Source organism: Leguminivora glycinivorella, chromosome 19 (genome assembly GCF_023078275.1).
Source record: "Leguminivora glycinivorella isolate SPB_JAAS2020 chromosome 19, LegGlyc_1.1, whole genome shotgun sequence".
Classification (NCBI taxonomy): Eukaryota; Metazoa; Arthropoda; class Insecta; order Lepidoptera; family Tortricidae; genus Leguminivora; species Leguminivora glycinivorella.
In genome coordinates, this window is record NC_062989.1 from 7182538 (window position 1) to 7200172 (window position 17635).

General features: G+C 38.8%; 1 protein-coding gene across 1 annotated transcript in view; it reads right to left on the minus strand.

The window, feature by feature from the left end:
• LOC125236514 (flotillin-2) overlaps window positions 1-17635 on the minus strand; it is a 490988-nt gene that overhangs the window by 86180 nt on the left and 387173 nt on the right. Inside the window, 2 exon segments of the mRNA XM_048143337.1 lie at window positions 5669-5870; window positions 8330-8424. Of these exon segments, the coding sequence (XP_047999294.1) occupies window positions 5669-5870; window positions 8330-8424 (297 nt within the window).

Below are 17635 nucleotides of genomic sequence, written 5' to 3' on the forward strand. Positions count from 1 at the left end.
GTTCATTAAACGCATGCTATAACCTTGTCATTTTTTAAATTAATCCATATTAATATTATAAATGGGAAAGTGTGTGTGTCTGTCTGTTTGTCCGTCTTTCACTGCAAAACGGAGCGACGGATTGACGTGATTTTTCAAGTGGAGATAGTTGAAGGGATGGAGAGTGACAGGCTACTTTTTGTCTCTTTCTAACGCGAGCGAAGCCGTGGGAAAAAGCTAGTTATTCTATAATTATGATCTGTGATCATTCAGTACGAGTTATAAGTACCTAAAATACATAAGGTACAGCGAAGGTACAGCGGGGCAAATCTCGACTGGGGGCCAAATGTAACTGGTCCATTTTTTCCATGTTTTACAATTTTTGCATAATTAAATAGAGTGTCCACCGGTTATACCGGGTGAAACAAAATTGGTAATACAAAATAATATTTTCTGGATCTACTCATGACTACAGCCAACTTTTACTATGGGACCATCTTCGAAAACATCACTTCAAAATCTACATCTTCATACAAATTATTAACCCAACTTTTGATATGATTCATTATTATGTACCCATTTCTCCATACTAATTCCTTGCAAATTTGCATACATATTAATGAACTCGATACCAGAATTTACACATTTTTTTTGCCGAATTCGATATAAGTCCCATAGTAAAAATTGATCGTAATCATGAATAGATCCAGAAAATATTATTTTGTATTACCAATTTTGTTTCACCCGGTATATGGTAGGCGTGTTCAGTGGATGCATGTAGAACTCAACATCATAGTGTCATAATGGAAAAAATGGATTGTACCTTATCATTGTATTAAGATCCGACAGAGATCATTTATTTACTATAAAGGGCTTTCTTTTATGATATCTACGTCTTAGGAGGTACGGTACGTAATTCCAATGTCAACAATGATTCACGTCGAGCCCATCCTTACCTCTGTCCTTCTCAAATTCCGCCTCCAAAGATCACTGCCCCGCATTTCCCATGTATCCACAAAACCTTCTCATTATATTTAGCGACTAACCCCAGTTTTCACCCATCGCGCGATATTAGACTCACAGCCAAGGCGTTAGCGAGTGGACGGACGCATAGACAAGTTGGCAGAATACGAGTATGTTCGTATGTAGTCGGAAGGACGGGTCTTCCTGTTCCGGACTCATGACATGCGACAGCGTCGAAATATTTATGATGGCGGACGAAAAGGTTGCCTGCGATTGACGTTAGACAAATGCTTTATTGTTTTATGTAGGACAGCATTTGTAATGCGCACCGATATGTTTACACTTAACTATACATATATGTAGTTACGTGGGGCTTAGAAAAAAGAAAGGAATATTTGATTCATATTAGTAAATTAAAACGGGACTTAATCGCGTAAAACTTACGAAACGTCGGGTTAAATATAAAACGTAAGTTTTACGCGATTAAGTCCCGTTTTAATTTAATAATATGAGTGAAGATCGTGTTAGTTTAAATCAATAGAATATTTGATTATTAAATACCAATTTTAGACACGGATGTTGGTTTTAGGAAATAAACAGGATAAACCTCTTACCATAATAGCATTCGACAGATTGTCGAAAACAAGGGTGATTAGCAAAATTAGGTATTCATTAATCCGAAAAGTCCAAACTCTGGCACAGAGGATAGTCAGCGAATTAGTATGCAAATGCAGGCGTCCTAACTTCACCGTCCGAATTCGACGCATCTGGACGACGCCTGTGGACACAGACACGGTGTTTGAACAGGGTACATAGCCAAATGCACAAACGCTCACGTTAATATCGCTTTCATAGCTAGCCATCTCTATTGGATGCTCTTCCGTATTGGTGCGACAGAGCCAGACTACGTTTCGATCGGCGTATGAAGACAACGATTGCCATTTGGCTAGGCCGCCAGGTGATTCTTGTCTAACGATCATTTTATTTGGAAGAGAGCGAGAAGTATGGGGGTACCTTATGTAGCTCATGCATTACCTTTAAAACTCTTTAATGGTACTTGTAATACGGGTCTTCGTTATAAGGTAACTCCATATGATCTCCTTGATCTTTTTTTTGCAAACAAATTGATTCTAATGAACACAAGTCAAATTATAATCTATTGAAAATATTTCAACTTGTGCTGTCTTAAAGTAGTCACACTACTATGTATATAAATTAAAACCGAAATAAATTACACATATGAAAGAAAAAGTGGCCAAGTCCTCTGGTGCCTGAGGCTGGAAACGAACCAGCGTACTTTCCAATCGCGGGAAATGCCTCTTAATCCGCTCGGCCACCCAGGTCACAGCTGTCGAGGTCGAAATTATCTCTCATATGAGTAATCTATACAAGGACTCGTAGCGCCCTCTGTCCACCCCTAGGGCAGAACGGTATGGTTCTTGCCCCCCGTGCCAGCCTCAGGCACCAGAGGACTTGGTCACTTTTTCTTTCATATGTGTAATTTATTTCGGTTTTAACAAATTGATTGTTTTTATCACTTTGATTTAGTTAATTTATTAAATATTTTTAGTGGTTTTTAAGTGCTCCTTGGTTTTGAGATTTGAGATAAAGGTGGCTAAAGACATGCTTAACAGTAAGAAAACCCTGCAGGTACATTTTATTAAACAGGCTGTCATGGCAACAAATTAAGACGGAACTCTCCAAAGCATTATATTACAATTTACAAAGTAACCTATCTTCTCATTCGTGGAAAAAAGACAATTTCGTTGGCAACCGATCGTTTAGCTTCCTCGTTGATTGACCAGCGAATTGTTGTTCCGATCGCAAACGGTTGCAGAGTATATATCATGATTCGTATGTGATGGGGTGATCGCAAAGAATTTGTATTTGTCGACAATCGAGACATGTAAGAATTGTACTCCAATAGCAAACGGTTGCAGAGTATGTATCGTGAGTCGTGTGTGATGGGGTGATCGCAAAGAATTTGTATTTGTCGACAATCGAGACATGTAACAATTGTACTCCAATAGCAAACGGTTGCAGAGTATGTATCGTGAGTCGTGTGTGATGGGGTGATCGCAAAGAATTTGTATTTGTCGACAATCGAGACATGTAACAATTGTACTCCAATAGCAAACGGTTGCAGAGTATGTATCGTGATTCGTGTGTGATGGGGTGATCGCAAAGAATTTGTATTTGTCGACAATCGAGACATGTAACAATTGTACTCCAATAGCAAACGTTGTAGATATAGAGTATGTACATTATGTATCGTGATTCGTTGTGTGAATTGTGTGATGGAGGTGATAATGAGCTGCTTGGTCGCAACTTATTTGTATTTGTACCTAACGTGGAGCTGGACTCTATTCACGTTCCGCGCGTGCATGAGATGGGGTCTCTGTGCCTTCAAGACGTGTCCGCCTATTTATGTATAAACTGAATCATATAAGAACTATCATTCTCCCCCAAAGATCCTACATACAAATGATTGTACTATCAACTGCAAAAGTGCATGGCGAATTCATCAATGAATTCATACATCATTTTTCCATGCACTTTTGCAGCTGATAGTAAAATATTTCACAAATTTTACAACTTTTGAACGTTATTTATTTTAGACGTATGACAAAGAAGAGAAACATTCATACTTAGGTTCAAATTAAGTCCAATCAGCGTCGTCGCTAAGGGTGAACATACATTTTGAACGTGGAACATACCTAACTTTGAATTCGGAATTCAAACAAAAAGCAAGATCTTGTGGGTCTCAGAAAGCTATTCTAACTCTAACTTTCGGGCCCAAATTCATTCGCACGTATATTTTTCTTTTTCCTTTTTTGTTTGTACTTGTTAAGCTCAGTTTTATGAAATATGAATAGCGTAAAATCATGCTTGTTCCCTTTGATAGCTTTTTAAGGGCATCTGTTATTCGATTGTACCAATTTTATTTGTTCCATCGTAGGCGTACTGTATTGTTTCAAATATGTAATTCGCATGTCTATAAATAAACGGAAGTGCTATAGTTTTTGGCGAACATTTTCCGTACAACTCATATAAGGAGCTAGTTCCTTTGAACCTTATAGACATACAATGGGTCAATTATCCGATCGATGCCTTGCAAATAAGTGATAATAATAGCAAACAGACTCTAATGAGTAACGAGGAACACTGAGCGCATTATGGGTATTACCTTGAAATAGACAAGGAATACTTCTAGATGGTAATACTCATATGATCCATATAATCCATGCTAATCCATACTAATATTATAAATGGGAAACTGTGTGTGTCTATTTGTTTGTCCGTCTTTCACGGCAAAACGGAGCGACGAATTGACGTGATTTTTTAAGTGAAGGTAGTTTAAGAGATGGAGAGTGACATAGGCTACTTTTTGTCTCTTTCTAACGCGAGCGAAGCCGCGGGCAAAAACTAGATACTAAATGCACCCACCAGCTGACTTTACGGACATCGTAATTTTTCAACCAACTTACACAAAATCTTAACAACTTATACAAGTTATACACCTGAACCTTTCTCAGAATCCTTTTATTCATAGGTGAAAACTACATGGAAATTCGTTCAACAGTTTGTGAGTTTTTCGTGAATACACAAACAGACACACAGACAGCTGCAGCGACGGAATTTGTTTTTAAGTGACTAAGCAAACAGTGTAGTATTTATACTAAACGATAATATCTTAAGAGAATAAGGGACATGAATTCACAATACAGTGCTTTGACACAAGAAAATGCATGCATAAGGGTCATGACATGATATTGTTACTTGGCCCAAATACCGGGATACCGGTTTTGTTGTTCGGCGCTCATAATTATTTTAATTTATAATAATTACGACTTTTAAACGTTTTGAGCTACCTGTAAGTTTTTACTGCTTAAATACAAAAATAAAACTTTGTGTTAGTGGTAATCGCAGATATCACAAAACAACAATAGATGGCGCTAGTAGTACCAGTTTTTGATAGCAAAATGATTTTATTATTTTATTCTAAAACTCATTAATGTGGAAACACATTAAATAAATGAAAAATAAAACCTCCCGTAACTTACAAAATTTAATACATAAAGTATATTTGATGGTAAATTGGTAACAAACATTCCAACTCAATGGGCCACGTTCATTGTAAGTCACGGCCAAATAATGGTGTCGTACATAAATATGATATGCCACGTGGTAAGAATCTAGGTGACATAGTTCGTGTTGCGATCAACAGGGTCAACATGAAAGCTAAAGTAGCGAAAGTTTTGTGTCATGAACTCATGGAGGCTAAGAAGTTGACTTTTGTCTGAGGTTATAATAAATATTGCATGCAATATTCGTTTATATAATATACATTATAAAATTTTAAAATTAATATGAAACTATTAGATCTTTTTTTGTCATTAACTTTGAGGAACGGAGGACATGTTACGCCATCTATGGACACAAGGTAAACCTTGTGTTTTATCGCCATCTCAGCTATTCGTTGGATTACTATAATTAATAGCATAAAAGGACTAAAAACAACTTTAATTATAAAGTATATGAATTTTAAGCAATAAATTAACAAAATAACACTATTCTTCATTCAGTTCGCCGATCAACCTAAACGCCATCTGTGAACAACTATAGAAAACCACCTGCCTCTTCGTCAACTAACCACAAACGTGTTCTTCATGGAATACCGCTACTCATCGCTAGATGGCGCTTTTATCAAACATGCAGTACTTACCGAGAATAGCTCTCAGGTGGCCCTCGAGTGTTTGCAGTATGGTCATCTTGATCTCCTTGACGCTCTTCCCCAGGAACTGCTCGCAGGCAGTCGTGAGGAGCTCGTCTTCGTTCATGATCTTGCACTGGGCGACGCCGGTGACCGTGAGCGGGACGCCTTGGGCGGTCTCCACGTACTCACACATCGGGTTGAGGGTCATGACCTGGAAATTTTTTAAGTTGTTCAATGACACGTATAAGTTTGGAACGGCTCATGCATGCAATACTGCCTTTAAGACGAAACAGGAGCGAAAATGCTAATTTGGAAAGAAGCCCCCCTTTCATTTTGGGAATTTTAGTTAAATATAGTAATGTTATTAACTAGATTTATCGAAAAAAAATTGTCCCTTAAGAACTACTTATTTAAAAGACATTGAGAAAAAAAATCGAGGTTCCGCTTTCGACTGTTTCCTCCTTCAAAACTTAATCAATCGGAACGACATTTAAGAATCTGAATAACAATGAAATCTGTGTCGGACCGTTTAGTTTTTTTGGCTAGTTGTTACCAATCTTGAGTATCACACCTTTTTTTGCGCCATAATGAAAAAGGCTGTTTTCGGAAATTTTTGATTAGCTTTAGCTTCTTTAAAAATAAAAATATCAAAAAAATCAAAACGGTCCGACACAACTAAAAATAATAATAATCTGTGTTGAAAACATCATTGCTCTATCTTGAAAAACCAGGGAGGAAATAGTCGAAAGCGTTTGTATGGAGAATTGACCCCTCCTGTATCGTCTTAAAATGAGTTGCATTTTATCTATACCTAAATAATTCTACTTTATCTCCTAATACGTCTCATTAGTGGCCATTGAAACTACGTGTCCACCCTTCCAACAGAAGCCCAGCGTCAAGGTATCCAAAAAGTACCTTTTCTCAAACATGCAATGAAATATTGTCTTTACGTTCCTTAAAATGGGCTGGGAAGTATCGCTTTTTGGGCGCAACAACTCGAGAGGACTGTAAAGGGATTTCATATTATTTTTTAGGCCTAGGCCTGCAAAGTAACTTTTTTTTATAAAATATTGTCCTTTAGAGCATTTTTAGGGTTCCGTAGTCAACTAGGAACCCTTATAGTTTCGCCATGTCTGTCTGTCCGTCCGTCCGTCCGTCCGTCCGTCCGTCCGTCCGTCCGTCCGTCCGTCCGTCCGTCCGTCCGTCCGTCCGTCCGTCCGTCCGTCCGTCCGTCCGTCCGTCCGTCCGTCCGTCCGTCCGTCCGTCTTTAAAAGTTCCTCTTCCTATGACTTGCTGAGTTGACGAAAACTAACAAGTTCGTGGCCTTCATGTTCACACAACTTTTTTTAGGGTTCCGTAGTCAACTAGGAACCCTTATAGTTCCGCCATGTCTGTCTGTCTGTCCGTCCGTCCGTCCGTCCATCCGTCCGCGGATAATCTCAGTAACCGTTAGCACTAGACAGCTGAAATTTGGTACCAATATGTATATCAATCACGCCAACGAAGTCCAAAAATAAAAAATGGAAAAAAATGTTTTATTAGGGTACCCCCCCTACATGTAAAGTGGGGGCGGATTTTTTTTTTATTCCAACCCCAACGTGTGATATATTGTTGGATAGGTATTTAAAAATGAATAAGGGTTTACTAAGATCGTTTTTTGATAATATTAATATTTTCGGAAATAATCGCTCCTAAAGGAAAAAAAAGTGCGTCCCCCCCCCCCCCCCCTCTAACTTTTGAACCATATGTTTAAAAAATATGAAAAAAATCACAAAAGTAGAACTTTATAAAGACTTTCTAGGAAAATTGTTTTGAACTTGATAGGTTCAGTAGTTTTTGAGAAAAATACGGAAAACTACGGAACCTTACACTGAGCGGGGCCCGACACGCTCTTGGCCGGTTTTTTTTTTTATTTCATTGTATGTTTGAGAAAAGCACTATACATGCCTCGGCGTGAAAACGGATTCCCGGCCTCGTATCCCTATCCGTATATACCCACTTGGCCGGAAATCCTCATTTTCCCGGCCTCTGATGTAATGTACTATATCACAAATGTGACACATTTTTACCCACGACGGCACGGAGAAGGTATATGCGTTCAGGGTGAGAGATTGTGCGTTTGTTTGTTTGTGCAAACGAATCTTACCGATTATCTCCTAAACTACTAGCCCCCTTTTGATGCGGTTTTCAGTAATTGTTAATATTTTAGTGTCAAGTGAATAAGGGTTACTTGCACCACCGAAAATGGTGCCAAACCATTTTACATGGAATTTGACAGTTGACAATCCACTAACCTTGAGTTAAGCGGGTGGTGCAAGTGGCCCTAAGCGTCTTGCCCTTAAATAAAGTTTAGGTATTGTAAATCTTTCTGGCCCCACAGCGTACCTGTCCCTTATCCATCTGTCCACTAAGTACCATTCGGTTTGGTGACTGTCTTACGATTTTCGGTGACACAAGTTATTTTTACAGATGGTGCTTTTTTTACGCACTAGTGCGAGAAGTGGTTCATTATATGTCAGGTCGAAACTTCGGAGGGCCATCTGTACTGAAAATTCGTAACTCGTGTCGATTTAAAACACTCCCTTCAGTCGTGTTTTAATTTATCAGCACTCGTTTCGAACTTCCTTTTTTACGCACGTGTATCGTAATGTATTATTGAAAGCGTATTACCTCAAGCGAAATGCGCTGCACGTCGGTGACCAGCCACCAGGCCCAGCCCCAGCCGCCCACGATGGTCTTCTTCGTCATCGACCCGAAACATCCTCCTGCAAACAAACAAACAAACATTTCCTTTAATAAACATTAAGACGCTACAGGAGCGGAAAATGCTAAAATTTCAATTTGGAAATTTTAGTTAAATATACTATGGTAGTTTTTTTAATTAGATTTATCGAAAAAAAATTGTCCATTCAGAACAACTCAGTTAAAAGATATTGCGAAAAGTTTTTTAAAATCGAGGTTCCGCTCTCGACTGTTTCCTCCTTCAAAACCTAATCAATCGTAACGAAATTTGAGAATCTGAATAACAATGAAATAATCTGTGTCGGATTAGTCAGTTTAGTTTTTTTGGCTAATTGTTACCAATTTTGTATACCACACCTCTTTTGCGCCATAATCAATAAGGCCGATTTTGGAAATTTTTAATGGGCTCTAGCGTCTTTAAAAATAAGAATATCAAAAAAATAAAAACGGTCCGACACAGATAAAAATAATAATAATCTGTGTTGAAAAAATTATTGCTCTATCTTCAAAAACCAGGAAGGAATGAATAGTCGAGAGCGTTTGTATGAAAAATTGACCCCTCCTGTATCGTCTTAAATACTCACGTACATAGAAAAAAAGCGCTGGTAGCCTAGCGGTAAGAGCGGGCGACTTTCAATCCGGAGGTCGCGGGTTCGAAATTCGGACCCCTGCTCGTACCAATGAGTTTTTCGAAACATATAATGTGCGAAATGTCATTTAATATTTGCCAGTCGCTTTTCGGTGAAGGAAAACATCGTGAGGAAACCGGGCCAATCCGAATAAGGCCTAGTCAGAGTCACCCTTCGGGTCGGAAGGTCAGATGGCAGTCGCTTTTGTAAAACTAGTACCTACGCCAAATCTTGGGATTAGTTGTCAAATAGGACCCCAGGCTCCCATGTGTCGTGGCAATATGCCGGATAACGCAAGGAGGATGATGATTAACTCACGCCAGTGAACTCAACAAGCTTCCTGACAGGACTAGTCCTACTCAGGACTAGTCCTACTAATCGTAGTGCGTCCAACTATCCTTGCCACTTTCTCTGCAGGCATGTACTTATTATTTATTTTTCTATGGTTCTTACTTATTTCTCTATGGTTCTATAAATAGCCAGTCAACTGTGTGGACGGTTCTAGAAACGGGCAGTAACCCACACTGGCTTCCTAAAAGGACCAGTCCTACTAATCGCAGGGCGTCGAACTATCCTTGCCACTTTCTCTGCAGGCCTGTACTTATTATTTACTAGCTTTTGCCCGCGGCTTTATCGCGTTAAATTCGCAAATTAAGGAGTGCTCCATACAAACTTTCATCCCTCATTTTAGGGAAGTGGGGGGTTAGAAAGAGACAAAAAATAGCATATGTCACTCTCCATCCCTTCAACTATCTCCACTCAAAAAATCACGTCAATTCATCGCTCCGTTTTGCCGTGAAAGACGGACAAACAAACAGACACATACACTTTCCCATTTATAATATTAGTATGTATTTCTCTATGGTTCTTACTTATTTCTCTATGGTTCTATAAATAGCTAGTCAACTGTGTGGACGGTTCTAGAAACGGGCAGTAAGCCGCACTACCTTCCTGACAGGACCGGTCCTACTAATCGTAGGGCGTCGAACTATCCTTGCCACTTTACCCTATACCCTAGTAAACCTTACTTATTTTTTCTCTATGGATCTAGAAATATTGGTGCATTTAGCCAGACAACTAAGCAGACGGTTCTAGAAACCAGTAACTCGCAGCAAGCTTCCTGACAGGACCAGTCCTACTAATCATCGGGCGTCGAACTATCCTTGCCACTTTCTCTTTGTAGGTGCACTTGTAAAGGAAACTTATAACTGGGCTCTATTGATATCGCTTATTAAATGTAGGCGAGCACTTGACTCAGTAGAATCAGATTAAACCTCAGTACCTATGTGAAAATGATTACCTATCAAAATATAAAAATTAGTGAGCATTTTCATCCAGATATTTAAAAAAAAAACCCTACGCTAATTTTAGTTCTAAAAAGAACAAAAAGAGCATCATCAATATAAGGTTCGCGTCACAATGACATACATTTTTACAAAAATAGAGTCTCACAATTTTTTTTTACAGTCTAGTATGGTAAAGGATCAATCCAAGCACGACAATGCCTGGTTCTCCTGCTTAAATGATAAACGCATGAGCGGCATGAGGCGTCACGAGCAGGCCTCTAACCCCCGCCCATCTGGGGGAGCATACACCTGCCGTGTGTGCGGACGAGGGATCCTCTCTCGAATTGGGCTATACAGCCACGAACGTAAGTGTCACAAGGATGCTGCTTGAATTATCTGTTATAGATGCAAAGGCCTGTTATGTTATGGTAAAGGATCTAATGTAATCAAAAACTACTCTTCAGACAATTCGTATTTTTTAAAACAGAAATCACACTACACTGGTCGCCGATACACGATGGGCATAGGAAATAGCAAAGCAAAAAGCTCGGTACGGTACAAATAACCTGACGCGGTACGGAGGCAGGAATTCAGTGCGTTTCCGATGTGATTTGCTTTCCCGACTACGGACCATAAATATTGGTAATGGAAATATGGATATGGACAGCTCTCGAGATGCGACTTGTACGGAATGCGGAGGCACACTGACATTTTATCCCGCCAGGCGGCGCCTGTGCAAGTGCCTAGGCATGTCACTGTCATTCATATGTGTGAAAGAGAAAAAAATATCATCTTTTCGCTCTCACGTATGAAATTATTCATCTGTGCAATGGACTAATAAGGTGGCGCCATCTGTCATAACCTTTGAGTGTGCCTACTCATTAGAGTCGAACATCATAGCGAAAACATATCTCTGACATATGACTGTACCTGCCAATCATAAACGACAGACCTTATAAAGTATGATTAATTTGCAGGGATGTAACGGATGTGGTTTTAACGGAACCGGAAGCGGAAGCGGAAGTTTGGAATTTAGTTTAACGGAAGCAGAAGCGGAACCGGAACCAGAAGCGGAAGTTATAGATGTTAAAAACGAAATGAAAAAATACCACATAGGTATAACATAAACCAAAACTACCTAAATTACCTAGAACTTTTAGGTGTTTACTGTTCAACCTGTAATCAGCAGTTTGTAATCAGCCTTTAGGCCCACTTAGGTTTTAAAAACGAAAAGAAAAGTTACCTAATATTTTATCTTAAGTATATCATTCATTACAATCCAAAAATTTAAATCACCTTGAACTTTAAGATGTTTAGTTGTTTAGGTAATCACTAAAAATCACATAAGAATCCTTTTAAACCTTTATTATGTCGTAAAAGATTTTAGAAACGAAAAGAAAACTTACTCGTAGGTAGTACCTATAATACAATCCAAAACTAACCAGTAAAAATTATGTGTAATTGTTAGCACACAATTAAATTTTTAAATTATATGGAGTGATTATAAAAGAAGTAAACTGTATTTAATAAACAAAAGCTTAGCAGCTTTATCTCCCGGCAGTTTGCTTCTAAGGGGATCGTAGATAAGCCCTGCACCACTGAATAGTTGTTCACTCGCTACTAACTAGGTGGACAGGACAAATATTGGCGCGCAATGGAATGAAGCGATTGATGTTTAGTATCGCAGCACGTGGCAAGCTGAGAGATGAGCGAATGACAGGTATAGACCTGTTGGTCTTTGATGTACGCCGCTCATGTCCCACCGTCGCGCTAGGTTCCGACATCCGCTATAACTTTCGTTTGAAATATAACAGAAGCGGATGTGTAAAACAAAACGGAAGTTCCGCAGAAACGGAAGCAGAAGCAGAGCTCCGTTACATCCCTGTTAATTTGACATTGGTCAACTTTTTAAACACTATTTTTAACCTTTTTGACTCAATCATTGTGTCGAACCTTGCCATAGTTATTTACCCAATTTCTAGTAGGGACGGTTTACATTGGCTCGTGCGCATGGGCCCGTAACGTGTGGGTGACGTTTTCATCAAATGATTTAGGTCATTTTAGGTTAACATGAGGAGGAAGGGTGTCGGGTCGGGTCTCAGTCGCAATTTGTGCTGTTTTTTGCCTTAGGGCAAGCCATATAATTATAATTTTGGTACAATTTAGAGACGAACAATTAAATTAAACTTTCATCGATATGTATTCTATCAATAATGGCAAGTCTATTTCTTAGGCACGGTTGTCATTTGTTCTGTCTAACATTGCGGACGGTACTCTGGTAGTAGTTACTATAATATGATGTCTTTTCTCTATTATTATAGTGAAGTGATTTTGTGTACTTTTTGCTGACTTGTCGTGCAGTGATGCAGTTGCATAACGGCAATTTTGTTAGTAAAGTAGTTTTTACGAACTTTCTAAGTAAGTAAGTTACGATCGGCACCGGGGAAATCCGCTTTCCCCGAGGGCTGCAGGGCGCGTGCGCAGCCGCGTAGCGTCTGTGATTGCCGCCCGGGGCCGATCACCAATTTTGCCGATATGCCGCCCCTCTTATAATCAACATATCTAGATTATTTGGTCATTATACTCGTAAGTGCGCGTACTCGTTGTGCTATCGTTGTAAGGGCTCCGTACACCACAAGAAGGGCTTAAGCGCCTCGTTTTTTGAAGGCACTTAAATCATTTTTGAGAATAACCGATATTCTGAACAATTTCTAAAAAAAACGAAACAGAAATTAATTTAGTTAGATTTCAAGAAATTTGGTAACTCCTTTCAGCAGCAGAGAGTGAAATTTGACTTTTCTTTCTTTTAAGTCCGACTTACCCTTGACTGTAGATTTATAATAGCCTTTCCTGTGTAATACATAGATTGAAGGCTATCTCGTGTATTTTTTCTGTGAACTTTTTACCTATTTTCTTAAATTACTTGACTTATAATTATTTGAGAAAATATTATTGAAATACTTATAAAAAGCTCTTTCATTTGATATGTAACATAATAGAGTTTAAAAAACTTTAATTTTTAATTTTCATTTTTACCAACCAAAAGTGACCTCTACAATTAAATTTTCTTAATTTAAATTGCTTGTCCGTCTTTGGGTCACAGGACATAATTATGTGTGCCAAATTTCAAGTTAATCGGTTCAGTAGTTTTGGAGAAAATTGGCTGTGACAGACGGACAGACAGACGCACGAGTGATCCTATAGGGATCAGTTTTTCCTTTTTGAGGTAATCCAAACCAATAGCTTTTGTCTTTTGTTCCTACTAAAGAAGACTGTCAACCAAATCTTGGTACTAAAAAATGGCAAATTTAAAAATAGACGGCTCAGCGGCTAGTTAATTTCTTGAAACGCGTGCCTTCCAAAACATTGGCGTTGGCGGAATCATCGACGAACCTTCAAAAAAATATTGAAAATATAGGGGCGAAGGTTAAATTCTCATAGAAAATTTAAATTTCGCGCCTTTTTAGGGTTCCTTACCATAAAGGTACAAATAAAAGGCCCTTATATGGTGCGACTCTGTCCGTCTGTCTGCCACACTATTTAATATCTCGAGAACTACTTATGCTATCGCTTTGAAATATGCAATACTTATGAACATCGTTAATCTCTACAAAATGAAAGTATATTTTTTTAAATGTATTGAAAATGGCCAAAATAAAAGGGGGGAAAACTATAAATTTCAAATTTACTCGGGCAAGTGGGGTATCGTTACAAAAAACTCAAACTATACATATCGAAACTATTTTTTTCATAATTTTTTTGTTGTGGAAAAAAAATGTTTTTGAAAAAAAAATGAACTTTTTTTTTACTTTATAAAAAATCCTTCCAGATTTACATTTTCAATTTGAACACTCTTGCGGGTGTTTATTGTACCTGTATATTTTACAGAATAAAAATGAAAGTTTTTGCTTTCAAAGAGAGGAAAAATGGTTAAAATCGGTTCACACAATAAACAATTATCCCATAAAAATCATCCTCCATACTAGCTCGCACACATTAGTTTACTTAATTTGCCGAAAGATATCGCTGTACGTTGAACGCTCATTTCCTACATCGCATTTATCCTGATATAATGAGGTCGCTTCAGGAGCGTCCTTAGGGACCGGCCACATTTAAGAGACGCGTGTCTCGGGGCGCGCAACGGACGTCCGCGCCACGCCACCTGAATGTAATTCAAAAAACGTCTCCTCAGTACATTTTGTATCAGGAAGGACGTAAGACGCGCCCCAGGCGGCGTGGCGGCGACGAGAAATATTTCAAACTTGGAACAAAACTATTCAAATTCCAAAATACTTAAAATAGACACTTACCTACCCAATTTGACAATAAGTGAATTGAATATTAATCTACAAATCAAATGTAATATTTTCCAATTATAATTAAACTTAGCACTAAGAAGTAATTACAGTTTTTAAAATCGAAACTTCGGAACAAAATGACGAATTTTGTTTGCTCAACTCAAGTATTCATCTGTCGTAAGTACAAAAATGTAAAACTCCATTAATTACAAAGTAAGGCTTAACAGTATGACGATAAGGTGTTTTATCGTGTAATATAGCTGCCGCTTAAGCTCTTTCGCCATAGTTTTTCGAACATTCGCCTATGGTTCGTGGAAGCTCGGCGGCTGCTCGGCAGCCTGCGGCCGCTCGCGCCCCGCCCCGCGTCCCTCGCAGCCGTGGTGCATTCGGCGCCAGCACAAAACAGAGAATTGGCGCGTTTCTCAGCGCGATTTGAAAAATGTTGGTCTCATAATTAACAATTTTATTTATTAGGTTCCGTAACAAAAAGGTACAAAGGAACACTTATGGTGCGACTCTGTCTCTATGTATGTTATAATTTTTAATTGCCGATTTTGCCGCCCCCTGTCATGTGCCGCCCGGGGCCATGGCCCCCCCGGCCCCCCCCTCGCTACGCCACTGCGCGTGCGCAACGTATAATTTGCTTATTAATAACTCAATCCAATTTCAGAAACAGTACACACTTCACCGAAGATAATATAACTGATATAAAGTTTAAAATAGGCCCTTGAGGCATTGTACCAAGGATACTGGCGACATGTCCCCGCTGTATCGCAATGCTGATAAACGTATCAGCATTGCGCACAACGGTGCGAGGAAGTCGCCAGTTCTTCGGTCACCAGTTACCTCAACCAGACGCTTCGCGATTTCTGTGAATAACTTGTTCGCGCTGCATGGGACTCCATGGACCTAAAGTGTCTACGCCGAAAGGTACAAAAAGGTGTACTTTGCCAAGACTTTTGTATTTATTACGTGTCAAAATTAGGGCCTATTTTAGACATTAGCTAGCTTTTAAGATTAGTCTTAGTTTTTTATATAATTATGTAAATATGTTCATGTTTATTACTGATGTAATAAGATGGACAAAAGATACAGAAGGCCTGCAAACTGCAAAGCACAAGATTGGCGAGAGATTATGACTACCCGTCGTGTTGTCTACATATCGCGGTGAGATATTGTCGCGTAATCATATGCTAGTCCAGCTGGAACCCAACTAAAACGTGCAAGCGACGTGCTTTGCAGGCAATAGGCACGCCAGAGGTCAAGATGCAGGAGGACCAATCGGCCTTTCGACATTCATCTCCCACAGCTGAGGGGATAAGTTATGTCCGAAGTTATACACATAGTTATGTAAAAAAATGCAAACTATTACTTTTCATGATTTTATCGCGTGGCAACATGGACAGCATTTCGATTTGGCGTGATGGATTCCACTACCTCTATATTACGTAACAGCTTCCGATTCTAATAAATTTAGGAAGTCTAATCAGTCTAATCACGTCTCGTCAGTTGCTCGTCAGCTGTAATCATTGTATTAGCTTGTGATAATTTCACAAAACTACAGGTGTCTTTAAGTTTTTAGACCGGCGGGCCACTGATAGATGGACTACGAGTATGTGTCGGAAAGTACTTTAATATATAAATTAAATTTAAAAAAACAACGAGCAGACGAGCCGCCTGATGGGAAGCTGTCATCGCCGCCCATGGACATAAGCAATATCAGGGGAGCCACTTATGCGTTGCCGACCTTTGAGAACCCTAAATACCTGCTTCTTGAAGAACCCCATATAATAGCGCAAGGGAAACACCTCAGAAGGTACATTCCACAACTTGCACGTTCTGGGCAAAAACGAGCGAGTCCCGTTTGTTCTTGGTTTGGCACGTGTCGAGAAAGTGAGCATGAACTCTGTTTCTTTGGCGGGAGGTGCGGTGATAAAAGCGCGACAGTGGCACCAAGTCATACAGTTCATCAGAACATTCCCCGTTGTACAGGCGGTAGAACAAGCACAGAAATTTTAAATTTTCCCATTACAAAAGGAAAATTTCCTTAATTTCCTCTTAAATTTTCCAAGACTTTTATTGCTGGAATGGAACTTGATAATAATTTGATACTTAACCTATTCCGCAAAAATATAATTTTAAACTTATGCACATGTTCAATTACGAAACGATATCTACAGACTATCGCGTGCCATCACATGTCGTTACCGACTTATCTACACGTCTTAGCTTTACGTCCATTCATCAGACAAACGAATCTTCAATCCGCATCGTAGTGGATAACGACCTCTAAATGGATTTAGAAAATTACACTTTTATATTTAAAAATAAATGTAGTTTAACTAGATTTATTGTAATATTTAATGTTATTATAACTCTTTCAGCAGAGCAAAGAGAGTTAAATGACCATAAATTCATAACGATTAGTTTGTGCAAGAATTTAAAGAAAGGAGACAGACGTCTATGTTTAAATGTATGCCATTATGAAGGACCAATTTAAAAGTTTAGTACTATTAATATGCAATTAGGTATTAACTAAATTATAGTCATACCAAGGTCAAAACGGTAGCAAGTTTGACAAACATCGTTGAAATTAGTCGTTTACTTAACCCTTGCAAAATTGGGCATATCAAAAGCGTTGACAACTTACTTTAGTCTAGTCTGACTCTACCCAAACAGTATTGTAATACAAGATATTTTGTTGCCATATGTTCATTGTGAATAAACGATTTTTCATTCATTCAAAAAAGGGCACCAAAAGGGAGAAGAGAACCACCACAAGTTGGCTACTGAAATGGTCGTCATAACTTAACCAGAGATCGCACGGATTTGCGACGTTCTTAGTGACTTACGTCATTTAAATTACTTTTAGTATGAGATGACGCACAAAAATCCGATCTCTGGGGCAAATTTCTCAAAACTGAAAATTAAAGTTACAAGCGGAAGTCTCTTTCCAACTTGTCATATTAGACATTGACTACCACTTGTAAATTGTAACTTGTAGCTTCGAGAAATGGGCCC